We start from the raw sequence: 9,822 nt of genomic DNA on the forward strand, positions 1-9,822 counted from the left end.
ATTGTCCAGTTGAACAGGCCTCTCCAGTTGTCTCTTGTCCAGGCAGACCTTGAGGTATAAGGTGGTGGTTCAATGCTTAGAAAGATCCAGATCTGATTTTGGTTTTGCCTTTTTGGAGGTGTTTGATCCCTGAGGAGGAAAGGATTAAACAGGATTGCGTCGAGCTGTTCGTTGTTGTTCTTGAAGGCTGCAGTTGTGTTTATGCTGCAACAAGAGTACTCACACTCCTGAAACATCTCTTCACCAGGATAATCCATGAACCACAGTGTGAGGTCATAAAATCCTATGTATTTTATACCAGTGGTGCTGCATGTTTCTGCAACAGGAACATTTGGTGGAATCTGCAAAGACCCATTCTCATAATGATTAATCGTTTCAGGCATTTTCTCTGCTGATGAATCAGACATAGACTTTTGTTCTTGAGAGAGATCGTGAAAAGGAGTAGACTCAGAAAATGATGTTCTTTTGATGTTTTGTTCAGTGTCTGGTGTTTTGTTGGATGACACAAAGTTTGATGTTTGGTTCTGTGAAAACAGGTCAGAGTTATTAGTTGCAATCAAGCCAGACCTCTGGGCAGAATTTTCCACAAATATGTCTGATACAATTCCATTAGGTTTTCCTTGAAAGTCATCATGAGTTTTAGATAGTCTGTGTTCTTGAAAAACTTTCATTGAAATGGCTACCTGATCTTGTGAATCAGAGGACTGGATGGGAATTGTATGTGATGTGATGCTTTGTCCAGAGATATCAGTCTGTTCATTGTGTCCGTGTCTGCCTACAAGTCTGTCTCCTTGTTCCCGTTCTGATAGAGTGTTTGTATGTTCTCCTGCTGAATCTGTCCAGTTTTTGTCATACATTATTTTATCTTGGAACAAAGTGGTCATGTGAAGTAGGAAGATTGTTGTCAAGGATGTTGCCACAAGGACCCCAAGCATCATGGTCAAGCTCCTCAGCATTCTCTTGGATCTAGAAAGACATTCATTCCTGTATAAGTGAGTGAGTTTAGTTTAACAATGCTTTTTGCAATATTCCATGGTGGGGGACACCAGAAATGGGCTTCACACATTGTACCCATGTGGGGAATCAGTCTTTACTGTGATGAGCATTTTTGCTTTAACCACTTGCCTATCCCCCTGCCCCTGTATGAAGTAGAACTAGATTGCTTCAGATCACAGGACAACATTAGTTGATTCCATCTTATCTTCAGAATCGAATAATAGGCTCTTATTAAAATGAAAGAATTTATGTGAACTTTTGTCAATTTTAAATAAAGGGGTTATTATCCTCATGTGTGTCTTCCTCTGATTTTATGAAATCAGTGCCAGAATTGTATTTCATGAGAGAACAAGGGTAATACATCATTTCTTTCGAAGTTTCATGCAGTCAGCATAACACATGCCAGTGCAGAGGCTTCTTTAAAACCCCTCATTTCTTAAACATTTTTATCTCTCTTTCCAAAACATATCACAGGTAATGAATGCTACTTTGAAGAGCCAAAAGTTGTAGAGTGACATCAACAATCTTCAACCATGATGTTATCCTGACCTGATGTCATGGTAGGATCCTAATGACATCAGCAATGCCACCACTATGCCCTTGCACATACTATTTTATGGAACTTATTTCTTACCTCGAGGATATAACATTTTATGTCCTATAGAAAATGCAAATCAGCTCAACAAATTTCTCTTCTTGTTTTGAAAATGAGCATCACTGATAATTTTTGTATTGTTTCAGAATTATTCCAGCCCCTCTTGTAAAAGAGACGTTTGAAATATTCTAAAATTTATAATATAAACCCCCAAATCTGAAGAATTGATATTAATTTTTGTCCATCTAAATATTGTGTTAGTGAATTATACCAAATTGTTCGCTTTAAGGCCATATGGTTTTTATGTGCTGTTTTAAGTTTAGAAAACAAAAAAACAGACCTACCTTGTCCAGTTAGTGTTACGGTGGTGTGTCTGGTTGTGTAGGATCTGTTTGTTCAGTGACCACAACAGCTGGATTTAATCAGGCCATCTGATGAGAAGTGAGTGTACAGTGACCAATTGACTGGGCAAAAGGTGCTGGGAACTGAATTACTGTTCTTGATATTAATCTTGATCTTGATGATTAAGCAAGCGGTGTATTTGAATATAGTCATGTGTTTATTCCACAAGTTAAATTGTTGCAACAAATTGGGGGATGAAGGATGGCAAGCTTATCAATGATGGTTTTTGAAAGCTCATTACTCGAATTGATGGTCATGTTATTAATTACTGAATTTTCTGATCCAGATTGTTTTCATACAATTGAATGGTCACTACCCATCCAGTCTGTAGAGCCAGTAGTGTAAATGTAGCCCCTTACTTCAGTCAGCTCTTCTAAACTAGATTATCTAGCCGTATGTAAGAATGTCGAGTTTTTATTGGTCCACATGACTCTGATAAAATACCATGTACATCCATCACGATCCGCAAGTGGGAGTGTAAAAGTCGTGTAATCCCGCTACGAAAGTCATGTCACCCTGCTATGCCTCGAGACGACGTGAAGTGAGAAAAGCATGCATCGACAAACCTTTAGTAATGTGCGGTGCATTGAGGTCAAACAATGGTATCTCACATATATAAACACAAGTCGATTCGATGCGTGTTGTTTTGTTTTGATTTATTGAAAACATTCAGCTAGATAAATGCGTTATCACATCGTCTCTAGGGAAATACGGAGTTTTATCAGTCCTGAGTAAGGTTGTATTCCCCAAGCTGGAGGTACGTGGGTTTTATCAGTTCCGAGTAAGGCCTCCTCCGGCTCGGGGAATACAACCGTACTCGTGACTGATAAAACCCTGTATTCCCTAGACACAATGTGATAACTTATATTTTGCAAAATATTCAATACTGTGTAAAGGTACTGTTCACCCATGCTTGTAAAACAATCAGTAATGTTGAAAAGATTATTATCACGAGTTCAACAGATGATGAAACTCAGTGAAAATTGGTGAATTCTTAACAAATCTTAAAACCAAAACATGGCTGTTCACATGCACCATATTTGCTCGTTTTTCAGTAACTTGATGTATGAACGTCATGCAATTTATCTGCAGTTGGCTTCCTCAAGTTAGTGAAGAATCATATGTATTTATATATGTATATGACATAGTGACTGCTTTAAGTGAGTTTAAACTTTTGGTGGGTAGTATGTGTTCACCGTTATCGAACAGTTACTCTTTGTTTCTTGGACTTTTTATTGTGTTTGTTTCAGCCACATTCAGCTATAATATAACATTAGAAATGTAATACCCATATCTTTTTGATCATGCAGGAGATACTATTGTGATATTTCAAAGACTTGATATTTGAAAGTTATCAGAAACATGGATGTAGTTTGAAAATTGAAAAACACCATACTAGTAGTTTCAATGAAGACGAGACTGTCTGTTCATTCAGTCTTCTCAAGGTAGACCATATGTACCCATAAACTACATGCAAAAGGAATCTTATCACTTGTGTACATGTATATCCTTGCCTATGTACCCATGTTGATATAATTCAAAAGTCCACCCATAATTAGATGACACAGTGTTGCTCTGCCTTCCAGCCAGGAGAGATGAACTTTGGTTTTATGGACAAATCTGGTGTTCTTTAAGTTCTTTTAGTGGTATATACTGATAAGTATATATTCAAGAGTTCTGTTCCAGTGATCAAAAATAATTGATTCAAAGAAGGATTAAAAATATTTATTGATTATAAAAATATTTTTTCCATTAGTAAGAAGTTTGTTGTTTGACTATAACACATTTGAATGTCGTAAACTAACCATTAAATTTGACAAATATTCACAAACAAACATGCACTCAGCAGCCTTGAGCTATGCACATTGTATTCATTGTCTCATGTGCATCACTACAATAGTTATTACTGTTACCTGTCTATGAATAAATTATACATCTATTATATGACAGTATTAGTTATAAAAACGTTAACTAGAAAATACCTAGTGAAAACCTTACAAATGGTGATTGCATTGAAAATAATAGATTTCAATTAAAATCGATAATCCTTCACCGCAAGTCCACCGATAATCGATGGTGGATTTGGTTTGTGGTTCCCAACAGTTATGTAGAAGCCAACTAATATCACAAGTGCAAGTTCAGTTTTACCATACTTTCAGCAATATTCTATTAGAACAAATAACGGTGACAATAGAAATAGCCATAATATATTATTTGTATCTCTGGAACACAACTCATTGACTTATCTGTGTGAGGAAGAGTGTGTGTGGTGTGGTGGAGAAACTGTTTGTTCGTCACAGAGGGACAGTGTGTGAGGTCCATTTCTGGTGTCCTCTGTCATGATATTGCTGGAATATTGCCAAAAGCGGCATAAAATTAAACTCACTCTTATCTTCGTGTGTCAGTGTGGTGATGTTTCAGGAGTTGTTCATTGACCTGAACATGCAGAGTGAACTGGATCAAAGCTTTAACATTTGAATGACTTTATTGCAGCAGGTGTTTATCAAGGCTTTCTTCATGACATACTGTTGCTACATTTTAACTTCTTTATGTGGAATTTAGGAGAAGGTGTGATGAAGTGGAACAAGTTATATGGATTGGTCAGCTCTTTGTTGCAATAATTACAAGATTTCAGTGTAGATCCTTGTGCATGATATTTCAGAGGTAAACATACTGAGTTGGAAAATCAGAGGGTTGTAAAGAAATTATAGTAGCTCCATGTCTGATTTAAAACCGAACATGTAGCGATAAACAGTATGTTTATCTACATTCTACCATAACTGCTTTATTAAGAAAAAAAAATTTCTGTGTTGAAAAATCAGAGGTATATAATGAAATTATAATAGCACTAAATATTTGATTTAAAACCTCATGCTACATCTACATATATAACGTGATTATGTACCTCTAAATGACTGATTAACCAATCACAATCCAGTAGTTACTGAAGTCACTGTATTTTTGTGACGATTTTAGCATCTACTCTGAAACATCACATCTATGAAGTGGTTGTCAAAGAGGTTTTAAAATTTGTTCCTCCAGATCCGTGATGGTTATGAATTTGTGCCACTGATGAGTTAAAAATCCAGATTTGTCTTTTTATAAACCTTTGACTCTTATTTGGTACAAAAGTCTGTTATTTATTCTTATGGTTCTCATGAACTAATTTAATAAGATACTTGTAATTATGGTTTCAGTGTAGATTGTGCAAAGCTGTGTACCACAAGACCTGCATGACGGAGAACCTACCATGCCCCAAGTGTCTTCGCTGGAGACTCCGCAAGTCCAGCTTCGGGGCAAGTCCAGCCGACTCTGAGGACTACGCCTTCACCCCACCTTGACCCTGTGCTCCACTACCCTTCACACAGGAGGGTCTTCATGTTTCATCCTCACCAACACATGTCCTTGTGTCAGTTGGTGCCCATCTGCATTCTTGTCAGTCTGTGTTGCATTCAGGTGTCAAACTTTCACACATTTTCATGGACAAGGACTGAACCGTTCAGGGAATGTAGGGATACAGAGAACATACTATGGATATAGAGAATGATGTTTGTGATGCAACCCACTGAGCTTCCTGGTTTCGTTGTGTAGTCCTCCAATGCTTCATACTGTCCATGCTTTCTGTGTGGGCATCAATCAGGTGTCTGATGTTTAGCATGTAAATGGGCAGTGGGGTAGCCTAGTGGTGAAAGCATTTGCTTTCCTCAGACAGACGACCCGGGTTCAATTCTCCACATGGGTACGATGCATGATGCCCATTTCTGCTGTCACCACCTGTAATATTGCTGGAATACTGCTAAAACCAGTGTAGAACCAAACTCACTCACTCACTAGTGTGGGAAATGACTGCTGTTGATGCTAGCACAGAGATATTCTTTATGGTCATTTTTGTAAAAATGCAAAGATTATGTCTTCATTTATATTGTGTCACAGTTTAAAAAACATGAGGGATATATAACCATCAGCTTGTCTATAGGTCATGTCATTTGAGAGCAGACCTACTAAACTGTTGAATATTTCTGGACAAATCTTTCCACAGAGATTTGGGGCATCGAAAAATACTGATCATCATTGACTTCACTAAACTGATGGTACAACATAACAATGAAACGAAGTGGATCACTGGTAACCATTTCTGACTGCACCAACCTGCCGGGTTATGCCATTTTCTGATAACTCTTGTTTTCTTAACGTTCATGATGTTATTTGTATATCACAGCTTTGGCACAGTTTGCATTGTTCAGTGTGTCTGGTTTATTTTTTTAAAGTGATAACGTAATCAGGCATCAGTGCTTGTTTCATCAGTTCAGCTGTCTTTGCTCTTCTTTGCTCACAACTGCCATGTTGAATATTTAGGAGATGAACTATTGGTACACTCAGACTTGATTTTCAGAATGTGTTATTAATATCAACCTGCAGGTATTGGTATAGGGTTGTCATATCTAGCTTCATATTTGGTACTGCTGTGCTTAATCTGAAACACTAGTAATCAAGCTGATAGGCGAAAGTGGTAATCTGTCAGTGCCTAGAGATGGTTATTGTGGTGTATTTGGGGGCTACTACAAACCAGCAGCACAAACAGTAATAGTAGTATTTGTAATGCCGTATTTAGACAGTAACAAACAATTGAAGGAGAATGGCAGTTTAGTCAAGGCTGAAGAATTACATAATTAATCTAACTGGGGAAAGACAATCAGTCATTACCGGTATTTATTGTCTAAATCTGGTACTGAGTGTTCTTCAGACAAATGGCAACAGGTATGCTATTATGTTGTAGGGCAAGTGATGTCTGTATAGTCTAATGCCATCTTGCTTGTACTGGGTTTTTTTTAGAAACTTTTTGGAAACGACCTGTTTTGACTGCAGTCTTCAAAACTATTAGTAGATCTTTTCGAGATTGATTGAAATGGATGAGACAAATATGTAAGACACCCCTTATTGCACTGCCATATGCACTCTTACCTTCTAAATCTTTTTTTTCTGATTGGACCTGTGAAGATGCAGATCTTAAAAAAACTGTGTTTGTCATAAGAAGTGACTAACGGGATCACATGGTAATGCTCGCTGACTGGGTTGACACATTAGGGATCGAACGATATACCGTGGTACTGGTAGAAATGTGGAGGTCTTTTTGTTTGGTTGAGTATAATGATAAAAATATTGGTATTTTAAGTTTTTCTTGTCATAAATTGATAGCTTTGTTCATTAAAAACAGCAAAGATTATTGTTAGTTTTTTCCATGCCTTTAAACAATGTCGTTTTGATCGTATCTCATATACTCAACAGAAACGAACCAAACTGAAGGCCTTGTAATGGTACCATATCGTGGCATGAGCTTACCGTTTCACCCCAATGACATATGTCATTGTATCGCAGTTATCTAGACTGATGATCTTTTTGTTGATCACTGGATTGTCTTTTCCAGATCAGATTGTTTACAGACTGCCACCATATAGCTGAAATATTGCCGAGTGGGGTATAAAACTAAATTCACTCACTCACTTTTTACTTTGACTTATATGGATAGGACACATATAAAACACTCATACACTATTATACTAACATATGGCCTCTAACCTTCTGAACAGATGTAGTTTCATGTAATACACACTTTGTAGAGACATCTTATATCCTTTTCTACCAATTTCATCATAATAATTTGTCAATATGGTCTTATTTCATTGATATGACATATTTATACATTACCCCACCTGTGTTTTTAAGTTTAAAAAAATATATAGACCTTAAGTTGTTTTTTTAAAAGATTAAATATTTTCACTCTGGTGACCATGGAGATATCATAAACATATATTTGTTTTGGTCACAATTTATACTTTTGAATTTTCCTTTTAAAAAAATGTTTCAAATCAACGATAGATATGTTTAGGGGTAGTTGGGTAGCCTATCCTCATGGGTACAATGTGTGAATCCCATTTCTGGTGTCTCCCGCCATGATGTTGCTGGAATATTGCTAAAAACTGTGAAAAAGCAAACTCACTCGCTATGTCTTTCAGGAATTATTCACAAAACTTTCACTGGTTATGGCCTATCTGCCACCAAGCTCATCGCAGATGCTGAGATAATCTTTATTCCACTGGCCTTTGGTAAACTGGTAACACCTTTAATGTGAATCCTTTCATTCTTGTTATTTCTTTTAAAGCTTTTAAGCTCATTTTCCCTGTATGTGAGAATTTTATTATTCAAGGAAAAGGGTTTAGGTGCCATAAGCCTTTAAATTGTGTATTTAAGTGCTGAATTATTTTAGCTCATTGTTAGCTAACTGACATTTATTTAATATCATTGTTAAAGAGTTAATGTCAAACAGTTTGACAGTAGGCAAACTTGGAGATAGGTTTTATCGTCTTATTTTCTTGTTAATTTTGGAGATTTAATAACCATGCATTTTGTGAAAAAAATATCACTTTTAACAAGATTCAACCAGTATATAAATTATTTTTTTATTTTTTATTTGTTTACCAGGGAAATGTGTTTGAATAAAGTATGTTATACATGTCATGATGACCTAACTTCAGCACATTTGAGACGAATCATGTTCTTGGTGGGGCCTTCCTATCTTCATCTTTTTAACATTGTATGATTTTATTTTAAATGATGTATTTAAATTGTAAATGGCAACACAAGATGCGAATTTGTATGTACAGAATCAGGACTGTCTTTCACCTGTTGTAGAGTAAGGAGGGATCTGTCTGTATGTAACCCTTGTTCTTGCTTTACAGAATCAATAAATATATTTATATGCAGACTTTGTGTTTTTCTCTCCAGCAGAACCCATGAAGGTCTGGGTTAGAATATTGGCCTTCAGTAACCCATGCTTGTCGCAAGAGGCAACTAACAAATTTGGGTGGTCAGACTTGCTAACTTGCTTGACACATGACATTTGTTCCCAATTGCATAGATTGATGCTCATGCTGTTGATTGCTGGATTGTCTGATCCAGAGATGATTATGTATAGACTGTTGCCATATAGCAGGAATATATGGTTGAGTTACGCGTAAAACAAAACTCAATTACCAAATCATTCTCTGGAAAGTGAAGGTTGTATGTGTTTGTGTTTTTTGTGTGTCAAGAAACAGGGACTGTTAGTTCAATATATTGTGATCTACTGAAGACTTTTGTAGCAAATTTAAGGGTGACTTTAATTTCATCCATGCTAAGATGTTTATGATCATTGTATTTTGCTGGATTTCTCATGATATCCATATGACTGAAAAGCAGGAGCACTCCTGAAAATATTGTTATTTCTTTGAAACATTCCCCAAGCTGGTTACATGACCTCCAGTGTGTGAAACAGCCACTGACCCACAAGATTCTGCCTCTATAAATCAAGTCGGGACGGTAAATCTCCACTGTCACTGGCACTGTCACTGAACTTTCATGGAGTCATTTTGCAAATATGTCAGTCTTTACACTTTTAAATCATGCCCAACTGTGGCATGATTACTAATGTTACTTCACCTTTTGTAATCTTTTGCTTACGTTCTACATTCAAATTTGAGGCTAGATAATTACTGTGTGGGCTAGTAAAGTTCATCAAAATTTAAAAACTATTTTGGTCACTGATAACTTTATTTGTACATCATGAAGCGAGAAGGTTCAAATACTGCATCAAGAATGGTCTGTTTTCATGTGTATGTTGGTGCACTTCATTCTACGTAGTGCACTTACGGGGATTTTTAGGGTGCTTCACTTACTTCTTACAATATATTTTCACTGCCTGTTGGGTGCGTTGTTCTTTCTTGGTTTGTGGAAGTTGTTTAAGACTGCTTCTTTCCATATCCACGACATCGGTCTGTAAAAGTCGACTCTGG

General features: G+C 36.6%; 1 protein-coding gene across 2 annotated transcripts in view; it reads left to right on the forward strand.

Annotated features, from left to right (window-relative positions):
* The window catches only part of LOC137268095 (pleckstrin homology domain-containing family M member 1-like), a 46,461-nt gene extending 37,707 nt beyond the window's left edge, over positions 1-8,754 (forward strand). For both annotated transcript variants that reach the window (XM_067802605.1, XM_067802606.1), the window contains one exon: positions 5,191-8,754. In XM_067802605.1, coding sequence (XP_067658706.1) covers positions 5,191-5,334 — 144 coding nt within the window. In that variant the 3' untranslated portion in view covers positions 5,335-8,754. The remainder of the gene's footprint in view (positions 1-5,190) is intronic.
* Positions 8,755-9,822: the final 1,068 nt, after the last annotated feature.

Source organism: Haliotis asinina, chromosome 16 (assembly GCF_037392515.1).
Source record: "Haliotis asinina isolate JCU_RB_2024 chromosome 16, JCU_Hal_asi_v2, whole genome shotgun sequence".
Taxonomy (NCBI): Eukaryota; Metazoa; Mollusca; class Gastropoda; order Lepetellida; family Haliotidae; genus Haliotis; species Haliotis asinina.